A 26,242-nucleotide genomic window follows, 5' to 3' on the forward strand; every position below is an offset into this window, starting at 1 on the left:
ATATATATATATATTTGAATGCTAGAATCTCCAAATACATCTATGAATAGGGAGGCTGGTACGTCCAGCTAACTTCCAATAATAAGCAGAAAACCTCCAACTTCTTTCACACGTGAGTTTCCACCAGGCTTTTGCCACAAATTATTTTGAACTACAGCTCCTTCTTACATAAACTAGCTAAAATTTCAATTTTGAGATTTTTTTCAGGCACTCAATTCTGCATGACAAACAAGGGAATCATCAGCAAATGTACTTCCATCCATGGTCACCAACAAACACAGCTCCAACTGGCAAGCCTACAGCAAAAATTTGGAATGCTTCAGTATTCCGGGGAAGACCCCATAACTTCATATGCCCCTTGATACCCTGTGTCAGCTAAACCATGCAAATTACAGAAGCCATTATAGCAAGCGAATACAAATAAGCTATACAAGAAAAAAAAACGCATACAATGATAGCTAATAGCATGTAAAACCAGAAAAATGCTAATTCACCGATGTCTAAAGGTTTTGAGTTTGAATTAAGCACTCCAAAAGAAAAAAGAAACATTTGTGATAAGAAAAAAAGTTTAAAATGGCAGTCGAATCTATAATTAAGTTGCCAGAATAATCAAAGTAGCATCAGTTTCCAAGTCCACTTCCCCTTCACATCTTGATAACCTTCAAAAAGCCCAGGCACATTTTTTTCACGCGGGACTCTCATCATTAGTGAGCATACGTACCAGCAGGGTTCTGGTGGCAGCATCTGCAGGAAATCCTCCACTGTCCATTTCATCAATAAGTTTCACTGCCGTGGATCTATCCTAGTATTGAAGAAATGCGTGGATAAGGACATATAAGTGCGCAACCATATGGTACGCAGCCTTCCCTTCAAAAAGCTGGTATGCTTCAATGACTAATCCTTATTTACAAATTCCACTGATTGATGAAGTGTATGCATAAAAACCAGGCTGCAAACCCTCGACAGCGAGTCTAGAAAATAGTTCCCTTGCCTCTTTAAGCTTCCCAGACTTGCACATACCATCAATAACAATGTTGCTGGTTAGCAAGTTAGGCTTCACCACGCTTCTTTGAATATTTTGAAATAGTGCCAACGCCTCATCAACATGCTAATTATAGTTTTTCCTCCCCATTATAAATTACCTGGACATTTTTCAAAACTTGAATATACTTGTACACTGCTTAAATAGTTAGTCTTCCATTCCATGGGGACTCTTGTAGCTTGCATTTTTAAATAATGCTGTGATCTGCTACCATATTAGTCCAACTCAATTTCTAAATACAGCATAATAAATACAGCTTCTTATATAATCATAACTAGAATCAGAAGTGATAACATGGCAGTCTGATTGTGCAAAAGTTAATCACACAACTTAATCCTGCTACAAGAATGAAGAAGTTTACCTACAGCTGAAGCCTGCAGGATTTAATTTCTTCACCTTTTCTAACTTTGAATTATTTTCATTGAGTACAGACATGACAATTTGTAAAATATCAGCTCCAAGGCCAGCATCCTGATCTGTTGCTATAAATGGAGGCAAAAGTTTCACTTGATTCCTTTTCCAGCAGTTAATACAAGAAGGGCAGAATTTCCACATGCATCTACAAGTAGGATGCAGGTTCATTCAGCTTAATTCCAATAATAAGCCCAAAAAATGACCTGATTTTTTGGAATTACAGCGTTCTCTTGTATACACTAGCTAAAGATTCTGGCTCTAAGTTGTCAAATGGTGTTGCGATACAAACAAGGGAAGCACCAGCAAATGTACTTCCAGGGTCATGATAAGTTATCGCTGAAGCAACTCTTCAAGTCACCAATACAACTCCAATTGGCAAGCCTAGAGAAAGTGGTTGGGCAAGTGTCAATACATCCAGGAAGACCCCATAAGCTTTGTGCTTGCAAGAGAGACCCTGTTCAGCCCAAACCCCATAGCACTTACAGAATGACAGGCCTTGTAAATTTTGGAAGCCATTATAGAAAATTTCCCGAATACAAATTAGTGAATTATGACCGAATTGCATTCAAGGATTGTTAATAGCATGCAAACACAGTTAAATGCTGATTCACTGATGTCAATTAATTTTTGAGTGCAAAGCACTACAAAATGAAATGGAGGTTTTAGCATGGAAGAGGGCATAGGGGGTGGAATGGGGCCCTGAGGTATAGTGGAAAGAAGTGCGTTGATACTCTTAAATCATCCTGTGATCATCAATGAGGAATTATCTATCAGGTCAGGTACTTTGAGAAGAATGCTCTCCTTCTTCGTCACCTTATAAACTAGATTCAGGATTGGTTTTAGGTTTTCTTTCCTTCTTCCCTTTCCATTTCTTCTATTTCCAGGTTAACTTCTATTTTGGTACTTCCAGAGGATTTTCAGATGTAAAACAGTTTAACCAATGGTAGGACTAAATTTTGTCCGTGTGCAAGAGTATATAAACATGCTAAATGCAATTTCTAAATTCCAAACAATCAACATTGACCACAAAATCCAACACTAGGCCTTATCGTTAATAGTTGATTACCTCATTGATGACCAGCAGAGCCCCTGCATCATAATAAGCAACGTGCCAGAACCCTAAAATATCCATTTTTTGCCTGCATATGGCCTCTTCAGCTTAGATGGGTCCACAAAAGCTTCATCAGGAGTACAGGTAGTAGTGAAAGAGTGAATTCTTTAGCCAGTACTTACATCAGGGTTTTGTTTCTTTGGAACTTCCTGCCAAATTTTATAGCCGAACCATTTGGTTCCATTTCAAAACTTGTAAAAAACAGATCATGATACTTAACGCTTTGCATATGGGATACACTAAAAGTCTTAAACATTACTATATTTCCATCAGGGCACCATACTACTTGTCTAGTGGAATGTATGAAGCAATATACTTTCTGACGGAAACAACTGTTAGACGCTAAGATTCTAAGAGTACCTCATAAAGGCATTTGAATGCGATACCTTTTTTTGTTACTTTTAACTATAGCCCAAGAATAAAAGGATAAATTATGCTAGCAGAATCCAATTATATGACAGTAGCTGTTTCTTTTTTCCTTCAATTGAGCAGTAATGAGAATTCACACCCAGTTGAAAACAAGACAAGGGATGCTGGACTTTGTGCAAAATCATATCATAAATAATATATGAGATGCGATGGAAATAGAATCTACAATTAATCAAGTCAATATCAAGTTTTCAAAGTTTACTTCACCTTTTCACCTTGGCAACCTTCAGAAGGCACAAGTAATTTTTTTAAAGCAGGACTCCCATCAATAGGGAATAGATCTCCCAGCAAGGTTTTGGTGGCAGAATCTGCAGAGAATCCACGATTGACCATTTCATTGAGTTTCCTTGCCTTTGATGTATCTTTGTGTAGGAGAAATCCTCGGATTATGACATTATAAGAGCAATAATTTGGCATGCAGCCATCCTCTTCCATTTCTATAAAAAAGCTCTCGTGCTTCAATTACATTTCATTCCTTGCAAAGTCCAACAATTAGTGGTGTATATATAAAAATCAGGCTGAAATCCTTGAATACCAAGTCTAGAAAACAGTACCTTTGCATCTTGAATCTTCCCAGACTTGTACATACCATTGATCGATAAGGGTGTTGTAGGTTTCCAAGTCTGGCTAAATATCTCTACTTTGAATCTCTCGAAATAGTGCCAAAGCCTATTCAATATACCCTTGTTTGCAATAGCCATTAAGCAAATTAGTGTAAGTTTTTAAATCTAGAGTATGGCTAGAAGCACGAATGTCCCTGAAAATCTCTTATTCATCACAGATCGTCCATACTTGACAGAAGCCCTTTATGAAAGTATTGTAATTAACTATACCAGGAACAAAGCCTTTATGAGACATTTTATCAAAAAGTTGCATTGCTTCATCTATCCTTTCCATCTTACAATATCCACAGATCAAGGTGTTGTACTTAGAAACACTGGGCATAGCACCCTTGCTCACCATCACACCAAATACTTTTTTTTTTGCTTCATCCATTTGCCCTCGCGAAACAAAATCCATTCATCAGTGAATTGTATGCAACAACATCTGGCACACAACCTACGCTTTTCATTTTCCCAAGCAACCCATCTGCCTCAGTGATTTTACCAACTTTACAAAGGCTGTTTACGATCGTCTGTAAGTATATGAATTGAGTCGATATCCCTTAGCCAACATTTCATTAACCAGTTTCACAGCTTGATACAAAATACCCTCTTTACACACCCCATTTACTAAGGTAGTAAATGTAAAAGTACCAGACTGAAAACCGCATTTAAGGATTTTTCCCAAGAGAGGGAACCCAGAATCAACACAACGTAAATGGCAGAAGCAATTGATCAAGATGTAAAGAGTACAAACATCATTAGGAATTCCAGCAAGTTCCATTTGTTTGGACAAAGAAACCACCGTCTCATATTCTTTCACGTCCACAACTGTGGATAGTAAATTATTAGATTCGACAATAGAAGGGAGAGGTTCCCTGCCAATCATGGCGTTGAAAGAAGCAAGGGCATAATCAATCTTACTAAACAAGACCTTATTGCTACTTGTACAAGGAGAAATGTTAAAAGAGGAAAACAAAGCCATATCCATTTGATGTTGAATGCCAAACATTGAATTTCTAGCCAGCAAAACACTTGCTCGAGTGATCGCCATTGTTGCCTTTGTTTGATGACAGGAGAAGTTTGAAGGGACCAGATTAGTCTAGTGGGAGAACCAGGAAGAGGGGTCCTCTTATTTGGCCAAAATCCTTTTATTTTGTTAGAAAATAAAATTTATATGAAAAGAAAACCTTCTTTATTTTACGAATTAGCCCTATATTTGAGTTGTAAATAACCCATTAATTCTTAGTTGATTAAGAACTAATAAATATTAGCATTTTAACATTATCTTGTTATTTCGTAAATTTAAATTATTACATAATTTTTTTTTTTACATAATTATAATGTTTTGAAGTTGTCATAACAAGTCCCTTGAGTTTCAGATTGGTTATATTTGCCTTTTTTATTCGATTATAGTCAAATTAGCCTCCTACTACTACTACTATTATTATTATTATTATTATTATTATCATCATCATCATCATCAAGTTTGATCTCTCTGTAAAAGTTCATAGATAAAGGCTTGAAAGCATGACCAATAATGCCGACTTTACGAGAAAATGGTAGTATTTAGCTACTGTACTGTGTCAAAAAAAAAAACAAAATAAAGATAAAAATATATTTAGTTAAAGAATTAAAAATAAAAATATGATGGGAATTAACTTCAATTTCTTTGTTAATGGTGTGATATTAATAACATTTAAATAAAAATACTAAATTATTACAATTCAATAATCTCTTCTGACTTTTTATAGTAGTAACTTTCAAACTAATTATTAACTTTATTAGCATTATTATTATCCATTATTATTATTATTATTAATACTATTGCTATTCTCATTACTATTACTATTAATAACAATAATAATATTGTTGTTGTTATCATTATTTTAATTATTATTAATATTATTATCACAATTATTACTATCATCACTACAATTATTGATATTATAAACACCATAACCATCATAATAAACTATTATTATTATTATTATTATTATTTGTTACTATATATTATTACTTCCACCATTACGATTATCATTAGTAGTGTTATTATTGTTACTATAACAATTATTACTATCACCGCTACTATTATTATCATAAAAATCTACTATTATCAATATTAGCAGTATTATTAATATTATTATTGGTTTCATTACTATTACTACTACTATTATCACCATCATCACCACTATTACTATCATAATAAACTATTATTATTACCACTATTATTAATATTATTATCACTATTAGTAATATTATTAGTATCACTATTATTATTACTATTACTATTACTATTATTACAACCACTATAATTACTATTATTTGTATTATTACTATTGTTGTTGTTGGAATAACAAAAACTATAAACTTAATTTGAATGATAAAATTAAACACTATAAAAACTTTAGGGTAAGGAAACAAATAAGAAATTAAAAGAAGAAAGACCAAACTAAAATTAATATTATTATTATTGAAAAAAATTATAAACTTGATTTGAAGGATAAAATTAAAGACTATAAAAACTTTGACAAAAAAACCAAGAAAAAAAAATCAAAAGTAGAAAGACCGAATCAAAAAACATTATATATACAAATTAGAATTGAAGGATTATATTAAAAAAATAAATTTTAACAAAAGAGAAAATGACTAAAATCAAAACTAAAAGGATGGATTCTAAAACACTAACAAAAAATAGATCAATAAAATTAAAAGAATGATGATCAAAGCTGATTAAAAAAAAAATAAAGGAGGATGCAATTGAAAAAAATTAAAAAATGAATTAAAACGAAACAAAAGGATATCAAAAAATCAAAGACAAAATCAAAATAAAAAAAAAAACTTAAAAGGTTGATATAAAAATATGGAGGGTGAGACATATTTTCTAGGAGAAAACTATTTTACCTCTAAAAGGCATTTAAATGAGATTTTTTGAAGTGAAAATTTATCAATTTAATATTATAAATCATAAAAAACAAAGATATATAACCAATGAAAAAGGCTTGTTGGCAACCATCATACTCACATGTCATTTTCTTCCATTCACTGCAAAGATATGATGCACCGACCCTTTACCATTTCTCATGAGCACTGTGTTGTTATGACCTGCCACGTTTATGGGTATGGCCTGACATCCCATGTTAGGTATAGTTTGAGAACATGAGCTAACTTGTGTTCTCAAAAGTTTTTAATTTTTTTTATTTAATAATATTTTTTTTAGTGTTTTTAGATTATTTTGATACACTGATATAAAAATTAATTTTAAAAAAATAAAAAAATATATTATTTTAATGTATTTCTAAGTAAAAAACAAAAGCAATCACAATCACTTTCAAACACACCCTAATCTCACACACGTCTCTCTCGTATGAAGATTTTTGAATTTTTTTTAAATAATATAGTAAATTAAAAATTTTAAAAAAATAATACAATTTAAAAAATATACCGTAAAAAGAATACATTTTTCATAATGTTTTTAGAAGTAGCTATTCTATAAATATCATCTATGCGAATTGTTCTATTTCACCATGCTATTCCACTAGTTCTTTTTATACTGTGCTATTTTATTTTTTTTCTAAAAAACAAATGTGGTTATTGATCACTAGCTAAGCTAATACATATACCCCATAACCAATGTCTCTTCCTTTTTGTCTTCACTATAAGTGAGTCCACCAGCTAGCTAAGCTAACACACCATAACCAATGGCTTAGGCTGGAGCACTTTAATTTGCAGAAGAATAAAACATACAGCAAAATTGGAAAAAAAAAAAAGAGAGCATACTAATAGATGAAAAGGTAAATGATCAAAGGAAGAATGAAAAAAATAAGTAAAAAAAAAGATTTTTTTCATTAGCAAATAACTATATTTAAAAAAAAACAAAAGAAAAAGAGACAGAAAGAAAAAAAGATTTATGATAATTGGGGATAGTCGTCACCCAATTGTTTTTCTCTTTTTTTAAAAGGATTAAGACACAATATATATTCTCAAATCAACCTCTGTAGAGCTTCCAGCACAGTCCTATTAATTAAATTCAATACCTTTCATTATTGTTTGAAAGCTTTTATACTAGTTGTGACTTAAGTCCAACCAATTGAATACAATAATTAAAAATTTATATTTGTAATATGATTATAAAAACATTGAAATTTTTTTTATAACTTTCTTTTTATTCTTATAAATAAAATCATGTTCTCTTAGAATTAAAAATATATATATATGTTATTGCTGTACTGTCAACTCATCCACATTGAGTTATATTATATTCATCGTAGTCAAGATTGGATTTGAAAAAAGAAAAATAAAAAAGAAAATAAAATATATTTAAATAAATATATTTTCCTCTTTCAAGTTGGATTATAGATGTACCCATTAATTTTTTTTTTCCAGTGACGGGTCTGTTTGGTATTGTAATTGTTGTTGTGGTTGTGGTTTAAAAAAACAGTATGATAAAAAAATGTTTTTTGTGAGGTTTGTTTTGAATTTTAATGTGTTTAGTTAAAACTGCGGTTGAAATTATGGTTGAAAAAAAGCAATTTGTTGTGTTTGGTTAATATGCTTTTTGTATGAGGTTTGATTGTAAAATTACTGAAAAGGACGTTATATATATATATATAATGGCAAATTTGTTGTTTTACAATTATGATTACATAACGAAATGAATAATCCTTATACATTAATAAAAGTTTTTCATTGTCCCATCAAACTATTTGCAATTCCATCTCGTACAAAATCGATACGTGAAGGCCTCTGTGATCCTTAAATAGCTGAGTAAGGTACAATATCAGGTAAAATGTCATCTGGAATGGAATTGGGATTGCGATCATACTCGAAAAAGACCTCATCATCTTACAATTGCCTTCTAATATAGTTATGTAATGCCTTTGATGCAACTACGTACAATCTCAACTTGCGTTTTATATGGATAAGCAGACATATTTTACAAAATTCTCCACCTCTGTTTTCATACCCCAAAAGAACGTTCGATCAAGTTACGTAGTGATGAGTGTGTATGGTTAAACAGTTCTTCACGACCACTTGGTTGTCCACGACGCCTAAATTCTTGTAAGTGATACCTCTCGCCTTTATAAGGACCCAAATACCCATACTTATTGGAATATCCAACATCGACCAAATAATATTTCTCTGCAAAGAATCACAACATGTTAATTTATTACAAAACAAAAAAAACAAAATTGAACATTTTTTTGACCAAGTCATCAATTTATTTTCAAATAACAACCTTCTAGTAGTTTTGAAAAATTTATATTACTATTGTCAATAGTCTCAAGAAAAATACGCATATCATGTGCACTGTCTTCTCATCCTGCCAACACAAATATGAATTGCATGTCGAAACTACAAGCGGCCATAACATTTTGTGTTGGTACATCTTTTCTCCCAATAAATAGAATTTGATTATCAGCTGATATGCAGGCACGAACATGTGTGTCATCAATTGCACCAACACAATTCTATTGGCAAAAAAAATAAAATTAAGTAATCATAAACTATAATAAAATATTTCATATTAAAAAGAAATTTGTCTTACCTTGAAATGTGGTATATATCTTGGATTCATTGCAATTTCTCTTGGTGTGCTCGTAAATTATGGATTTACTGGTTTTATGACTGCCACAACAAACAAACATAATGATTTAAGGACTTCTTTGAAACATCTACTAACAGTTTCACCTGAATGTTGAAATCTCTCCTGCACTTTCATGTTTGACGCCCCTACTGCTATTGTAAATAGAAACATTGCGATCTTTTCAATAACACTCATGCTTCTTGAAGGTTTTAATCTATGATGTGTTTCTAAATCATTGCATAGACTCAACATAGTGGTTGTGTCCATCCTAAACATGTTGACACATCGTTTTCAATGACCTCTTAAAACCTCATTAAACCAACGCATCCCTGTGTTGTATGAAACCATACATGGTTCTTTGTGCATATAATTAATATAATGCATATTTATATCTCTAGCCGTGCATATAAGTAGTTTTTTCATATCATACTGCCTCCTTAAAATAAATTCATCATCATCATCACTTTCATCATCACATTATTGTCGTCGTCGTCGTCGTTTCTATCACCATCATCTCCAGCATCAACAATTGAGGCACCACTAATTTCACAACTAGGATAATTAATGTGGTCTACAATGTGGTTCCATTACATTATGATAAGCGTCATCAAAATCTTTGTTGAATATGACATTAAACCGTGAATCATCCATATTTTTAATACATGTCAAATAAAAAAAATTGATATGTTGTTAATAAAATACTACAAATAATTACATATCATTCAGTTAAAAAAAAATTAATCAAAGAGCTTGTGAGAAATCATTGATTACATACTTTAAAGCCAAAAATGAAATTACCACTTGCTTCTATAAAATGTAACTGAGAAGTTTGTGAGAAATCAGTTAAGTAATTGGAAAAAATAAAACACATATCCCTCCTTATATAGAAAAATTGAAATGATGTATACAGCTCTTTTGAATTATTGAGCTTTCAAAATAATTACCTTATGACATATATGAGCTGTAATAAGTGTGTCTATATATATATATATATATATATATATATATATATATATTACCTTGTGACTTACATGAGCTGTAATAAGTATATATATATATATATAAAAAACTTCCACGTGATTCAACAAAACTAATGCTCTTCCAATTATTCAAGATGCTTTGGCCCCACTTTTTTGTTTCTATTATTCTAAAACTTTTGTCCTTATATGTTTTAAATATCAGCACTCTGCAACCATAACACGCATCAATAAATAATTATATTAGTAAATTAAAAAACATTGAAAGCGTTGAAAATTTATTAACTTTATTAACTGCAACCATCACATGCATCATTTATTAGTAATATGATTATAAAAACATTGAAAATTTTTTTATCACTTTCTTTTTATTCTTATAAATAAAATCATGTTCTCTTTGAATTAAAAAAATATATATGTTATTGCTGTACTGTCAACTCATCCACATTGAGTTATATTATATTAATCATATAGTCAAGATTGGATTTGAAAAAAGAAAAATAACGAAGAAAAAAAATATATATTTTCCTCTTTCAAGTTGGATTACAGATGTACCCATTAATTTTTTTCCAGGGGCACAACTCCTAGACCAAAGAGGCATGAAGCCAAAATAAAAAAATAAAATCTTAACTTAAACTATACAATAAGTGGTTGATGTTTCTTATTCTACAATTTCTTTGATCTCCGATCTCCATTATCCTTGTAGATCATTTAATACTAAGGTAGCTAATACCATGTAACCAATTTCATGGTAAGAGTATTTGCAAAATGTTAATATATAGTTAACTAAATTCTTTTAAAAAATATTTGGCATATAAACAAATCGAAAGGTAAATTATTAGAGGAAAGAAGGAAAAAAGAATTAAGATATTATTCTTAAATAAATTACTATAATTTATTTGAATATATTTTCTTAAAACAAAATGTGGACGAGAGAGAAAGAAAAAGTGAAAGTACAAAAATACACTATTGTGAACTGGATTTAATAACTATTGACGTAAAACATTCAAATTTGAAAGCGTAACACACCGCATAGTTGAAAGAGGTGTTCAGCGTACGAACCATATTACCTAGTTCTTCACTATAAATATGTTATGGGGCGTCAATATTTTTGACGATCTGCACAGAAAATGGGAATTAATATTCCAACTTCCACCCTCCGTTCAACCGATAGAACCATACCTCTTTTAGGTTATGGAACTGCCGAGTATCCCTTTGGTGCTTCCATTGAAACCATGAAAGAGTCCATTCTCCATGCAATAGAACTTGGTTACCGGCACTTTGATTCAGCTTCTCTTTACCAGTCTGAAGTACCTCTAGGTGAAGCAATATCAGATGCTTTAAGATTAGGTTTAATCAAGTCTCGAGATGAGCTCTTTATCACTTCCAAGCTTTGGTGTAGTGATGGACACAAAGATCTTGTGCTCCCTGCGTTACAAAAGACACTCGAGTAATTACAGCAGCTAGCCTGTTTAGTTTTTTCTTGATTTCTGCATGTATTTTGAAAATCTTCTTCTTCATTCTTTCTTGTCTTATAAATTTTTCCCATCGTTGGTGTCATGATATTCTTGCAGGAATCTTCAGCTAGAATATCTAGATCTGTATCTAATTCACTGGCCTGTGAGCTCAAAGCCAGGAGAATATGTGTTTGTAGTGAAGGAGAAGGACCTTCTTCCAATGGATTTCCAGTCTGTGTGGGAAGCTATGGAGGAGTGTCAAAAGCTTGGCCTGGCAAAATCCATTGGTGTGAGCAATTTTTCATGCAAGAAGCTTGAGAACCTGCTTGCCACGGCAAAGATTCCTCCAGCAGTCAATCAAGTGAGCTATATATTAATCTCATCCTCACATTCACTTTTCTTCTTCTTCCTCCTCTTCTTCTTCTTTTCAGCTGCCATTTAACCTTGAAATATTCATATATGATTTTATTTTACAAGGTGGAGATAAGCCCTCTTTGGCAGCAAAAGAAGATAAGAGAGTTTTGTGAGGAAAAAGGTATACACGTTACCGCTTACTCTCCGCTGGGAGCGAAAGGAACGTTATGGGGCACAAACAACGTCATGGAGTGCCAAGTGCTGAAAGAGATTGCTGCTGCTAGAGGAAAAAGTATAGCGCAGGCAAGTAATAGCTAGAAATTTTCCTAATCTTGTGCTATTAAATAAATATATAAATATTTTTTAAGATTAATTATTAATTCATATACATAAGTTTTTGAAGTTAATAATAAAATTTTAATTCAAATATATTACCTAAAAAATTAAAAAATAAATTTGAAAGTACATAAAATTGAAGTGAAATTAAAAATAAACTCACTATTAAAATTACATCCTTCCTTCGATGTTTTGTGGAATATAATTCATATATAATCAAATCTGAATCGATATTGTAACAACCTCTCAACTGAAATAAAATAATAATCTCATGTCAACTGGAAAACAAAGTAATTAAATTATTTTTTTCTTTCAATCCCTCTTTCCTTCACTTGATTCTTTCTTAAATGAGTGTTTTATAAGTTAGATTTTGTAAGTTTACAAGGTTATTCTTTCACTTTTCTTATTTTTTTCCTTAGATTTTTTTTTTGTTTTTCCCTTACTTTTCTCTATTTCTCTCTCGCCTTTTCTTTTCTTTTTTTTTCTATTCTGTTTTTGCCCAATCAGCAACATATAAAAAGAATAAAGAGTTGATTTATTTTATTTTTTTAATGGTAGATAACCATTTTACTCTTAATGAGTCATTTTGCTTTTATTTTACGGTCTTTTTTTTGTTAGCACTACCAAGCTCCGTTCATCCTAAAATTTTAACCAGATTTTATTTAATATATTTTAAGATCCCTCGTAAAATTTCAGCTCAATCTGATGGTCAGATTGAAAATTACGTCCAATAACGTAAAACTGGTAAAATTGTGATTTTTCATCAAATTTCTGAATTTTTCTAAAAATTATGAAATTTTAACCCAAGCTAAAGTATAATATTAGAAAGCTCTACGTAAATTTTCAGAATTTTTTTGATAATTCAATGAAAAATTATGAATTTTATTTTTTATATAAAACTAATAAAAAAATATTGATAAAATCTTAACTTAGACTATAGACCATCCAAGCCCTTAACATCCCTCAACCCTTGGGTCGAGGTACATACATACATCCGCATTTGAGTGTCTTTACTAGCTAGTGGTATCTCAGCACACCAAAGTATATATTTTCATTACTATCTTTGGGTCACTCAGCATATTACACGTGTAATTGTTTGGACTAAGAATACGTGCAAGTAGTGTCGGAAGCTAACATAACTGGTGGTCGTGTGTGAAGATTTGTCTTAGATGGGTACATGAACAAGGAGCAAGCGTGCTTGTGAAGAGCTTCAACAAAGAGAGGATCAAACAAAACCTGGACATATTTGACTGGAAATTGAGCCAAGAAGATTTGAAAAGGATGAGTCAAATCCCGCAACAAAGAGCATGCGTGGCAGCTGGATTCGTCTCCGAGAAAGGCCCTTACAAATCGGTTGAGGAGTTTTGGGATGGAGAGATTTAAATAATGTATATATCATCATCATCATCATCAACTATCTTGTTGTATCTCTTGTGCTTGTTTCGCTGGATAATCTCCTGTTGCAGTCGCACATGCGCTGCTGGTTATTTTTCTTGTTTTGATTCTTCTTATCGATCTTTCTATTTACTTCTTTCATCAAATTTAACTTTTGTTTCTTGCTAATTCTACTTGAATATTGAGTTGATCTAGCGAAGATTGAAAAGCCGACGCAAGGATGTGATACTGGACATGGATTTCTATCGCCCATGCAAGCCTATAAAAATTCTCTACCTGCATGGGATATAAAATTGGACATTTCATTTATAAACCCAACTAGCTCCAAGAGCAACGCCAAGGTTTTGGGATTTCAAGTTGCTCGAGAACCCATTTCTGTTCATATGAATAGGGTTTTGCTTCTGGAAGAATAAATCTCGCTTTTCTAAGTAAATGTTGTCTATAGTATTCTACAATTAAATCTTAAAAGTGATAGATAGTGGAGTGAAAGCGGGAAAGGGAAATAATATATATGTTTTCTTCGTCTTTTTTGCAAATGAAACAAGAAAGATGTCAGTTGCCATGCTGTGCTAGACACTTCCATCAAGATATCAAGCTCCCTTCCCTCCAATCTTGATACCTCGTCTAGCGGTTTTTTTCTTTTGCTTCTTATATTCTTCATACAACTGCAAGGCTGACGTTGTACGATCTAATTCAGTCCTCAATTTCTCGCTCTCCTTAAAGTCACGAAGAAGACTGAAATGATCAGAAAGTTTCTTTCTCAACTCATCTTCGTCGAGTGAACCTGTGCTGTTCACATTTTCTTCTACACTAGCCAATCTGGAAGGCCCACTTCCTCTTTTCCTCTTGTTATTTGATTTTCTCAAATCGGGTTTTGGGTTGAACGACTCTTGTTCAAGTGACAAATCCCTAAAAGCTTGTTGAGGAGATGTGGAGGCGAGATAAACTTGGTTATGAGATGTGCTCATGGTTGAAATGCTTGAAGCAATTGTTGAAATGGCTGGCTGATAATGCTTGCACAGAAGGTTGAGTTCCCAGAGAACGGAAGCAAGCGCCCCACTTAAATTAGGATCTGTTGCATATGGCTGATACTTCTGCAGAGGGGGAGGGGGAGTCAATATTGAAATGAAGCTGGGGAAAAAGAGCACGATCAAATTAGAAACTCGTGTATTGTTGACCAGAAACAGAAAGAAAGCTTACTGCAATGGAGCCAGAAACAGAGCCACCTCCTGCATCATTTTCCAAGAGATTCCGGCATTTGACATTTTTCTGAAGAAGTTGCTTTAAAGTCACCAAAGCTTCAAAAATTGCAAATACAGGCAAACAAATGAGAAACAAAATCAGGGGAAACTATTTTAGCGACAAGTTCACAGGGGTTGTCAAATAATAGCATACCAGCCATGGATTCCGCTGATCCAAAGCATAATGAAAATGTGGCCAATCGTTTTACAAATGCAGCTGCCTTTTGCATGTCATGCTGTCGGTCTTCAAAAAGCATAATCTTCAAAGCTTCCACTAGCACTTCACCCTGATCTCTGCAAAATAGATTACAAACAGAATGAGGAAACTAAAGATACTGATGCATGAGCATATAAAAAAAATAAAATCTATTGTCACTATCACACAATTTGAATACATGCATGAAGTCTCATATCCCCACTCAAAAAACATGCAGATAACCAGAAAAGCACAAGCCAAAATAACATAATAATCAAAGCTAGTGAAAGTAGTAAGATGTTCTTATATCTCTCAAGGCCATTTCTTAGACTGATCATCAACTGAATAAGTTGGTAAATCATAGTTCTATGACCAAGCATTTGTACCCAAGCATGCAAGACATTATTAATGCTCTCAAAGAAACTGAGATAGCATATAATTTCCACAACAACGTTTTGCTATCCAGTATGCACAATACAAACCTTCCAGGACGGTACTCAAGTATGAGGTTGTACAACTGCACAAAGAATCCCTGTAAATCCACATTCAGGGCATCAAGATTGCTCCTCATCACTTTAAAGGCGACAATGCAGCACTGGAGGCGTTCAGATACAGTCAGACCCTTTGCACATTTCTCAGATGAATTGTCAGAGCTACTACCACCAGCAGCAAGCTTTTTCAGATAGTTCATAAGGTCTCCGATGTAATCTAGGTCAATGAAATGAGTGAACTTTCCTAATCCATTCAGACATGGAGCAAGCAGCGGGTGGGCCCCATATTCACCAGCAACTAAAGTACCATTTGCTTGAGAACTGGGAATAATGAAATAAATAAAACGTGAGGAAGAAGTTTCACATGAAAATCAATCAAAGTTAAGTACTAAAAATAGTGTTAGAAACAATGCCATAGCCATCATTTAAGTGAGTTGCACTTGTCAACCTTTTAAGTTGCAAATTAAAAAGAAAAAAAGAAAAAGAAAGAAAGAAAGAATCGGTATATGTAATGATGCCATAGAGTAATCCAATCCCCCACTTAAAAGCTATTTTATGTCAAAGAACCAACCTAGCTGCGGTTGACTGCATGACATGCTTCAAGATGCGGAAATATGTTTCAAATACAGCGGAAAGCATATCTGACTGCATCTTCCTCTGCTCCTTCACATCTGGGGTAAAAACAGCAGACTTATAATCTGCAGTAACCTGTGTAAAGCAATATAAATGTGAATGTCTTGGCCATTATTAATGCAAAACAAGAAACAAGTCACTGTTTTTTATGAATTAATACCTCTTCTCTCATCTTTGCCATCAATTCTTTCTTACTTCTTTTTCTGTCACTTTCTTGCAGTTGACTTGGCTCCTCAACATTCTTTCTCTTTCTATTTTTCTTATATTTAACCTTGCTTTCTTTGTCTGGTTCTTCAGGCTTCCTAAGATCTTCATGAAATGACAATGAGATGAATACCTAAGAGGGATTGACAATAAAAACGATTAGGTAATGATTAGATCAAATGGAACAGGAAACTTGCTGCTGGCAATGGTCTCTAATGTATCTGGAAACTGTCCTTTTACACACCATCAAATTACATCCATAATATTAAGTGTGAAATAGCACCTAGGATGTGTTAACTAGCTTGTTATATTTTCCAATGTAACTCTCCATGGATCATACCCACTTCATATTTTCCTCCAAAAAATCCATTATGCAAAGAGAAGGGACTTTATTTCAAAGCCCGATCAAACTATGGAAAACAAAATCATCAAACTTCAAAACCACGTCAAACTATGTAAAACATGATGATTAAACTCTTTTGCATTGCAACTCAACTTTAAATTATATATGATCAATTGACACGAATCGAAATCCAGTTCAAAATACCAGCTAATAAAGAGCTGATTAATGAAATCAAAGAAAACCTATTTCTGAAACAGAACCACTTACAGTCGATTATTTTATCGTCCAAACAGGGAAAGGACACACTTCATTGGTAAAATGATTTAGTGAAGGAATGCTAGGTCATTACTAGTTATGTATCATGCAAAAACAACTAAGAAAAGCCATCATCTTATACCTCAACAGAATCAGAAATCAGTTTAAAATTGTGAGCCTTAACATGATCACATATCTTGCAAAAACGACTATGAAAAGCTATCATCTTATACCTCAACAGAGTCAGGATGCAATTGACAATTGAGAGCCTTAACATGATCAGCTATCAATTCAACAGCCTCAACAGTAGCAGCACCACCATGTTTCCCCTCATTGACAAAAATTGACTTAATAGCAGAACAAGAAAGCTTCCTGCAAAAAGCATAAGATATAGTAATTGTCTTCATAGTGGTAATGACAACCACATTGGTAAAGGACATAGTGATAAAAAATAGCAATTAATTACTGAATGCATAAAATTTTATATTAACACTTTAATGAAGGCTCCCCTTCTGTGATTCTCTGCAAACACCAGCCTTCTGTTTCTGCACGTGTTTGATTTTACACTATCTTAAAATTGTATCCATGCTTCAAACTTTGCAATTTAAATCTTATTACTTTAGTGGCCCCGCATTATAGTAGAGAGAAGATTCAGACAATACAATAATAAAAGAAATAAGAAACATTGTGAAACCTTATGACATCATCTTGGGAGCCTATGTTTTTTACAACAGCAGCTAACAAGCTCTCCCGGAAGTTGAAGTGTGGAACAGCTTCAAGCAAAGTACAAATGCAGCGAACAGCCACATGCTGAAACTTGGACTTTTTTTCTAACAGTACCAGCTTTTGCAAGTATGCCTGTTAAAGAGTATCAAACAGAACCATTAGGAAAACAAATCAGAGTATATCATGGTGAAGCAACAAATATTCAGGCTCAAGCAAGAAAAGTCAACCGGCCCAAATTTTGTAATAGCAATTATAAGAAAGAGTCCAGGACAAACCTTGTACACAGATAAAAGTGTTGATTCATAGAATCGCATCTTCTTAACTTCCTTGGAAACTTTCATTTCTAGCTCTTTTTCAGTGGGAAGCCTAATCCGATAGCTGTTCACAACAGTAGGTGGAAGTTGCATTAGTTTTGCAGGCTAGGAAAGAAATGTTATTAATAAATCAATAAACCACAAGAAAACAGCACAGGCCTACCCTGGAATAATATCTTTAAAAACAGCCAACAAGGATAGCAGTCCAAGTTTAATAATAGCATCATCATCATCAAGACAAAACTGTAGCATCTCTTTCAGAGATTTTATATTGGACTCTGGGTCTGCCAGCAAAGCTACTCCAAGCTCTGCAAGTTTACGTTTCTTAGTTTCAAATGTCGCTTCAGCTGTGAGATCTTCTTTCACCTCAGCCTAAGAAAAAACACAGAAAATATTACAAGATGAAACACAGACAATAAGTACAAGAAATCCAGTCTACTCCAAACAATTTAACTAGACAATTATAATCTATGACTAGAATGGTTGCCGTTCCAACATGATCCTAATACAAACACCAAGTCCTCTTAGCATGACCAAGAACATATAAGTTTTACGAGGAGAATAGCTTCAAGAACATATAAGTTTTACGAGGAGAATAGCTTCTACATATAATTGCATAAGAGATTCCTTACAGGAAAAAAAAGGGTATGTTTCCTTTCTTTCAGTAATTCAATTACTTTACTTTTAGAGAGTAAATACGTTCAGGAAGTAGGAATGCGAAGTGTAAGATACATTGTTAATAGTCAGACAGGTATTCTACTAAATCAAAGCTAAAACCTCTAGCTCTCAATAGAAATAATGAAATGTCGTGTGATAAAATAAAGCACACATGTATACCATAGACTATACGCAAGCAATCACAACATAACAACCTATAAAATGGAAAAAACCAAATACTTACAAAGCCACAAACAAGCTTACTTCACAGAAAGATTATACATTAGCTTGTTATCAATATTTACATGTAACACAGCAATCCGCAATACACTATATACATAGAGAGAGAGACGGGGGGGGGAAGGTGGTAATACCAGCACAGCCGCCTGCGGCGTTGCTTCCACTTGTTCAGTATTCTCCACTTGCTTCCCTAATTTCTTCGCCTCTTTCTTACTCTTCTTCAATTTCGCCCTCCTCTCTGTTTTTGTCAACCTCACTATCCCCTTATCCCCGCCACCATCCTCCTCCTCCCCCCCATCTCCGCCTTTTTTCTCCGCCACTGCAACAAGAACATCAAGATTGAAAACAAATAATAACAAAAGAAGCTTCTCATGTCAATAAATAAATTAGTTAATTACGCGTCCGGTAATAAACTTGTCCATCCAAACTCTTCACTGGAAGCGCATCAACACGATCGACTTCCACTCTGCTCTCCTTCTCCTCCTCTTCTTTCTCTTTCAATTTCTTCTTCTGTAACCGCCTCTCGTACAATCTCTCCAATGCATCTTCTTTCAAATCCGCCACGCGCGTCACATGCCTTGCCAAAATCAGTTACTATTTAGAAAACTAAATTAAAATAACAATAAGAAGAAGAGATTAATCGATTAATTACTTGGTGATGGAAGTGGTGTCTAGGCCAGCAACGAAGCCGGCGTAATCGAGATTCTCGTTGACGAATTGTAAGTCCTCGTCGGAGACTTCGATTTCATCGTCTGGTACTTCCGGAGGGAGTTCCGGTGGGAGAATTATTTTCTGCTTTTGCTTGTTCTTTCCCATTGTTTTAGCAGAGAAACGGCACCGTTTGGGTTGGTGGAGACTTGAGAAAGCAAGTAAAATGAAGAAAGAATGTGGGGTTTAGGGTTTAAGAGTATTGGAGTTAATTAAAGAAGACTGGGAAAGACGGAGCCATGGAAGTGGTGAATTTAATGTGGGCTTCATGGCCCGGTTATTCTAAGAAACTGTAAGCCCGAATAAATTACTTGTATAGCACTACCATTGCCCAAGAAATAAATCTCAAGCAGGCCCAAAAGTGAGTTTCACGGGTCTCACACTCAAATTATGGGAGACCAAGGCAGAGAGCCATAATAATCCAAAGCCAACTTGAATATCCCGATTTAACTTTTTATTTAACTTGAATTTTAAATTAAATAATTTAAAAATTATCTTGATATAAAATTTTCATGTATGATATAAGATTTAATAACTTTGATTTTAGTAAAACTATTTTTATTTAATTATATAATATAAAATTAACGCTAAAAATATTGAGTACCAACTAAATATTGAGATGTTTGTTTGAGACCATAATAAATTTATATAAAAAAAATAAATTAAATTATAAAGGTCAATTCTTAATATATATTTTTAATTAAGAAACAAGAATGTGTTATTTATGTGTTTATAAAAAAAAATATGAACTAATAAATCAAAACTAATTGTCAACACTCATGAAATATTTATGCGGGAAGCTAATTTTCATAATAGAAATAAAATATAAATATAAATACACATGCAAATATTTTATACCAACTATCATTTTATTTTAAATGTTTTCATTTATTTTATATTAGCGTTTAATTGTTGTTTCTAATAGCAAATTATTTATGTTTTTATAAAAACTTTATACAAATATAAAGAAAACAAATCAAGACAAATAAAATAATATTTTTGAAATATCATACAACTAAAAACAATGTAAAAAATCAATCATTATATTTAAAATATAAAGCTAATTAAATAAAAAAAATTAAAAAAACAAAAAAACAAAATAAAAAATAAAAACCAAGCTTTAATGGGCTAGGCTCACATGTCTGGCCTCGATAAAAAAAAATTCCAAGCAGGCTTAAAAACCTAGCTCCACGCCTTTTTTTTTTTTTGTCTTATAAATGGATGAAGCATCGTCCTCTCTCTCTCTCTCTCTCTCTCTCTCTCTAAATTAACAGATAATAAATCACATGCAGGTGACTTGCACTTGCTCGCCTGCTACTTAAAATCTGGCAACCACTGTGAAGATCGAAAATCAGGGGTGAGTGGGTTTTTAAATTTTTTTTATTTTCAATCCATTTTTATCTAAAATTATCTAAAAAAAATAATTAAATTAAAAAATCAAAATTGAACCGATCTACTATTCATGCCATGTTTAAAAGAAAAGACCCCTTTCATTAAACTATTATTGAGAAGAAGAACCCATTGACCTAGAAATTCTTTTTTTTTTGACAAATTTTTTTTTAACCGAATTTTTAAACCAAAATAAAAATTTTAAAAACTTTGAGATTGATAATGTATTTTTTTATGTTTTATATTGAGGTACTCTCACTTTAATTTTTTTTCTAGTATAATTTACAACTTTATCTCATAAAATTAGATTTTAAAAAGATTAAATAAAAAAAGTATGAGAATAAAAATAAAAAGAAAATAAGAAGGGCTTAAGTTCGGAGAAAACTCCAAATCTTTTAGTATATTTGATAATTAGATAATCTTGTTGTGTTCTTCCGGCACTTAAATAAGTTCATTTTATAAACAATATTATTTGTTTTTTGAAGAGGACGATAAAAATAAAAAGTATGAATATATGATATAAAAAGTAAAACGATCAATTTAATAATGTGAAAATTGGTTAGCAAGTTAATACTGTTTAGAGCTTGTCTGATCTCTAACTTTTATTTTATTTTTAATTTTGTTTTAAACTAAAATAATTAAAAGTTTCAAGAAGTATTTAAGTAAAGATTCGTAAAGTCAATTGTTTAAATTTGAAGAGTGGAAATTGGTTTTTACAAAAACAAGTAATTAAAAATATAAAAGTCACTTATATAAGTTCATTAAAAAAGCATAAAAAGAGATGGTTGATGAGATAAAAAGGTTGTTTATTTTATTTAAAAAATAGTGTTAATATTTAAAAAAAATATATAAAAATAACCATAATATATAAATACACTCCTGTTACATTTAAGATATTGACAATTTCCTCATCAGATAAATGGATTATTCTGAAAGTTCTTCCAATCTTTTGCTCTCAAGAAGATGTTTCAAATCTTGTTAGGAAACAAAATATTTCAAGACAAGATTTGCAACCCTCGGATCTGCAGTCGCATCCTCCTCATAATTCAAAAAAGCTTCATGTGGATGGCCAGCAAAAAGTGAATAAAAAAAAGAAAACCAATTAATTAGTAGCCTTGATAATTTCTCAAAAAATAGATGTATCACCGAGCTAAACTCTTAAACAAATGCATCTTAATTTTATGAATTAATTGAAACCCCATAGTTGATAAACTAAAGGCTTCTATATATATATATATTATCAATTTTAGTTATTATTCAAAATATTTGTTTTTACTTAAGAAAAAACTGTATAATGTTTTAATTCATGTTTCTTTTTTTATTTCTTATAAAATTTATGGTTTTTTATAAAAAAAATAATATTTTTTAAGCAATTCATTTACTTTTCTGAAAAAATATTTAATTTAAATTATATTATTTACTGTAATTTTAATTCAAAGAGTTGAGTAAATAGTTAACTAATTTTACTCACAACACAGCACAACAATTTATTACTAAACAATTTTTCATGTTTAGTCTCACGATGCAAAAAATCTCATGTGTCCAACAAGCTCTTAATTTCATGTTTTATGCTTGAAAAATCATTATGTATGGATTTTATCTTATAGTGCAGTAACTTTATTTCTTATGTAGTGTATTGATTTGGGTTTTAAAATAGACATTATTTGATCTAATTATAAATCTAATTATATGTTTTATAAATAACAAATAATACTTAAGACTTGTGTAGACCTCTAAAGAAAAAAAATAACAAAAGAGCTATGACCTCACAATTAAGTATGGATGAGTAGGTTCAGATTTGATTATCTCTAGTTTGGGTTATTTCAAATTTGGGTTGTATTTGGATTTGAGTAATCATGAACGTGATCCTAACCCTAACTTACAGATTTGAGCAAGTTTGAGTTACCCCACGAGGTTGAGAGATTTTTGTTCTTAAAAAATAAAATAAAACACTATTTTTATAATATAGTATTTACAAACATGTGTCTAAATCATGAAACCTTAACCCATAATATTTAAGATGAAAACTTTATAAAATTTACTCGTTTAAAATGGGATAATATACTTAATTAGGAACGGGATAATATACTTAATAGTTCCTAATGCCTATTTCCTACTTCCCAAACTTGATTTAATCGCCCACTTCTTGTCAACTATTATATCTTAATTCAAAGCTCTCCAAATTCCATCATGACTAGCTATTCCTTGTAGGAAATCTTGGCATTGTTTTAAATAGGTCTCGTATTCTATATGCTCATAACTTATCTTATGATTAGAATACAATAAGTGAAATTCAGTAACACGTTTGCTTCCAAGGATGCTCTTGCTACTTGCCCCTTTAGAAATTGTAGATTTAACATATTATTATTATCAGTTTTAATCAGGGTACAATGGAGATTCCTCCAATACTCCTCTTGCCTTTGGTGGTGGGTTTGAATCTTTTTGACATGAGTTCTTAAATCGACCACATCGTTTTAGTATTTCAGAATGTTTCTATTGAACAAGCTTGCTTTTTTATGGAAAAGTTGGAAGCCTTCTCTAATTCTTCATTAGAGCATTGTGTCATTTCAAGTTTGTTACTACACTCTTTACTTCTACCTTCACTTTTATTAATTCTTTCTTCATCCATTTCCTAACTTGTCTTCTAGTGTTTGTATAACTTTTATGCTTTTGGTTTTTAAGCCTTAGCTTCTCTTTCATTTCTTTTTATAGAATTTTTTAGTTCTTTCCTAAATCATTGCTTTCTATAGGTCTTGTTATGTCTAGCTTTTTTTTAGCTTTACAATGCCTTCACCAATCTAGAAAAGACCCGGGGCTATTGGTATGTTACTAACCAAAGGCAAGTACTTCCTTATCTTATTCCGACACCATTAAATGTATTGTTTAATGACAATAAGATACCTCTCGGCTACTGCTTTTTTAACAAGTCCTTTAATCACCCAATTTTGTCTTATAAGCTCTAATGTAGCCGAAGAATCTGCATATTTGAAGTTACCCTAAAATTCAGCTAGACCAACATTTCTTAGGACATATTATTGGTACCTAATTGTTATGCTACCATAGAAGATGCATAACTGACATAGCTAGTTGCTACAATTAAAAGCACCTACTTGTGTTTTCCATAATAAGGAAGATATGGGAAGGAACCCATCAAAATTGCTTTCTAAGTAAATGAAGTCATTGGTAACTTGTGGAATCCATTTCACTTCTAATAGTGGTTGAGAGATAAAATAGTTTCCATTAAAATCATTATAACTAGATTTACCCGATCTCTTTCAGCCTTGAAAAAATACACTAGTTACATCAAGGCTGATTAAACCCAACATTAAAGGAAACACCAACCTAAAAATATATATTGTCAATGTTTGGGTCTTATTAGTACTATCGTTTTGCTCATTTAAGTTTTTATAAAACAAATCCTCTCAAGCTTTCCGATGCCAACCTCCATTGCTATTTTTATCTTTTATTATACCCATATTTTTATCGACATTAAAAAGCTTTGAAATCCTTTGGACAATCTCATCACATCATCGATGATAACAAATGGTATCTATATATTGAAGCATCTATAACAACTATTGATATTCTTCAATGGTAGTTACTATGTCAACAGTTCCAAAAAGAAAAAAAAACATTTGGATGATAGATCCCAGAATCATTCCATGACTTTAATGGCTAATTCTTTTCATTACCTCAACTAGATTTCCATACTTTCATCGTAATCCATGATTATCATAAACATCCAACTTTTCCCAATACTTTTAAAGTCCATCAGCCTCACTAATAAAAAAACATATATTTCAACTAAGATAGTTCATCATAAAACTCAATACTCAAACAATCCTTTTTTTATTTATTGTATGGATTCAGACTCTTTCTAAAATTGTTCCTAAATATACTTTATAATGGTCTTGTCACCATTTGAATATTACACATCAAGTCTATATTTCATACATATGAGGCTTGCCTATTATGGTATTACAAGGAGACATCCTAGGAAATGGTTCTGGTCATTTACATGTTGGTAGGTTGACTAGCCTACTAGTCTCAAAAGGGTTCTTTATCTTTCAGGTAAAAAAACCTTAAAAGGTTGACCTAATGCCTACAATGTGCAAATAGTATAGACTAGGGCAATGTCACATCAATTACTAGTCACAACCAAGTAGACTTTCAATGAGAGTCGGAGGTTTCATTCATGTTAGTCCATGGCATAGCCATATTAGAACACGTCTAATTCCTTATGCTAACCTAAAACGATACATATGTAAATAAAAGTGATGTGAGTGGGTGCGCGTGTATAAATCTATATACAATTCAATATGTATGATAACAAAATATCTAAAAAATGAAAATAAATAAACAATATCACAAAAAACCAATCTGTATGATATAGATAATCACATAAGAACAAAAGGCACAACAAGTATATTATTTTCAAACAAGCAAACAAAGTTAGCCCTTATTATATCCCCAACAGAGTCATCATTTTGTCATTGGGGACATCTCGACAATTTTAATTATTTAGGGTTGCTATGGGTTAAAATAAAAAATAGGAGTTGCCACCTAGTTTTATGATAATTAAGAGCCCTAACTAACCTTTATAAGATTTAGGTTAGGAGTAAGTTATGTAATAGAGAAGATAACTATCACTTTATATATCATACCTATGATAATTTATATTGAGTCACCACCTAGTTTTATGATAACTAAGAGAACTGATTGATTTTTTTAGGTTTTAGGTGATGAGTGGGTTATGTAATAAAAAAGGTAACTACCATCCTATATATTCTACCTATGGTAAGTTATATTGTTGCTTATTTTTAATGATAAGGGTACATATTGTGCTCTTTCTAAAGTTTTTCTAAACTAGTATATGCATTTATGTTAAAAAAATACCACTAAGACCTATGATAGTGATTTGAGATCTATGCCTAGCAATAAGGCTCAATCCTAACCTTCGAATCACTAACATTGAACCTAAGAGGATGGTGAATAATAAATTAGGGCCTTGGCATGCTTCTTGGGTTGTCGTCATAATAGGTTTGAAGGCCTCCAGTCACACTTAAAAGGTCTTAGCGAGGTCATATTAACCCAACTTAAGTTCACTCACAATGATGGAGTAATATCTTAGAACATGAAAA

General features: G+C 32.0%; 3 protein-coding genes across 5 annotated transcripts; 1 reads left to right on the forward strand and 2 right to left on the reverse strand.

Annotated features, from left to right (window-relative positions):
• On the reverse strand, nucleotides 1-4,689 carry LOC133694381 (putative pentatricopeptide repeat-containing protein At1g53330). Of its 3 annotated transcripts, XR_009842280.1 has the most exons (3): nucleotides 3,204-4,689; nucleotides 2,523-2,716; nucleotides 1-375 (listed from the first exon to the last, which is right to left on the reverse strand). XR_009842280.1 is itself a non-coding variant. In XM_062115880.1 (2 exons), exons 1-2 carry the CDS (start codon nucleotides 3,429-3,431, stop codon nucleotides 241-243), a joined length of 363 nt encoding a protein of 120 aa, XP_061971864.1. In that variant the 5' UTR covers nucleotides 3,432-4,689; the 3' UTR covers nucleotides 1-240. The 3 variants fall into 3 exon arrangements, 1 of the variants encoding a protein (XP_061971864.1); XR_009842279.1 differs by having other exon boundaries at nucleotides 2,523-4,689; XM_062115880.1 differs by lacking the exon at nucleotides 2,523-2,716.
• Nucleotides 4,690-11,207: 6,518 nt separating this feature from the next.
• LOC133694499 (non-functional NADPH-dependent codeinone reductase 2-like) lies at nucleotides 11,208-13,817 on the forward strand. The gene is made up of 4 exons (XM_062116034.1): nucleotides 11,208-11,612; nucleotides 11,737-11,980; nucleotides 12,097-12,276; nucleotides 13,468-13,817. Exons 1-4 carry the CDS (start codon nucleotides 11,293-11,295, stop codon nucleotides 13,690-13,692), a joined length of 969 nt encoding a protein of 322 aa, XP_061972018.1. The 5' UTR covers nucleotides 11,208-11,292; the 3' UTR covers nucleotides 13,693-13,817.
• A 366-nt stretch (nucleotides 13,818-14,183) lies between these two features.
• LOC133694497 (nucleolar complex-associated protein 3) lies at nucleotides 14,184-19,916 on the reverse strand. Its single transcript, XM_062116033.1, has 13 exons — nucleotides 19,657-19,916; nucleotides 19,403-19,581; nucleotides 19,139-19,323; nucleotides 18,271-18,479; nucleotides 18,069-18,171; nucleotides 17,762-17,925; nucleotides 17,301-17,439; nucleotides 16,426-16,602; nucleotides 16,204-16,340; nucleotides 15,624-15,953; nucleotides 15,100-15,239; nucleotides 14,905-15,002; nucleotides 14,184-14,798 (listed from the first exon to the last, which is right to left on the reverse strand). Exons 1-13 carry the CDS (start codon nucleotides 19,818-19,820, stop codon nucleotides 14,295-14,297), a joined length of 2,529 nt encoding a protein of 842 aa, XP_061972017.1. The 5' UTR covers nucleotides 19,821-19,916; the 3' UTR covers nucleotides 14,184-14,294.
• Nucleotides 19,917-26,242: the final 6,326 nt, after the last annotated feature.

This window comes from Populus nigra, chromosome 5 (genome assembly GCF_951802175.1).
Source record: "Populus nigra chromosome 5, ddPopNigr1.1, whole genome shotgun sequence".
Lineage (NCBI taxonomy): Eukaryota > Viridiplantae > Streptophyta > Magnoliopsida > Malpighiales > Salicaceae > Populus > Populus nigra.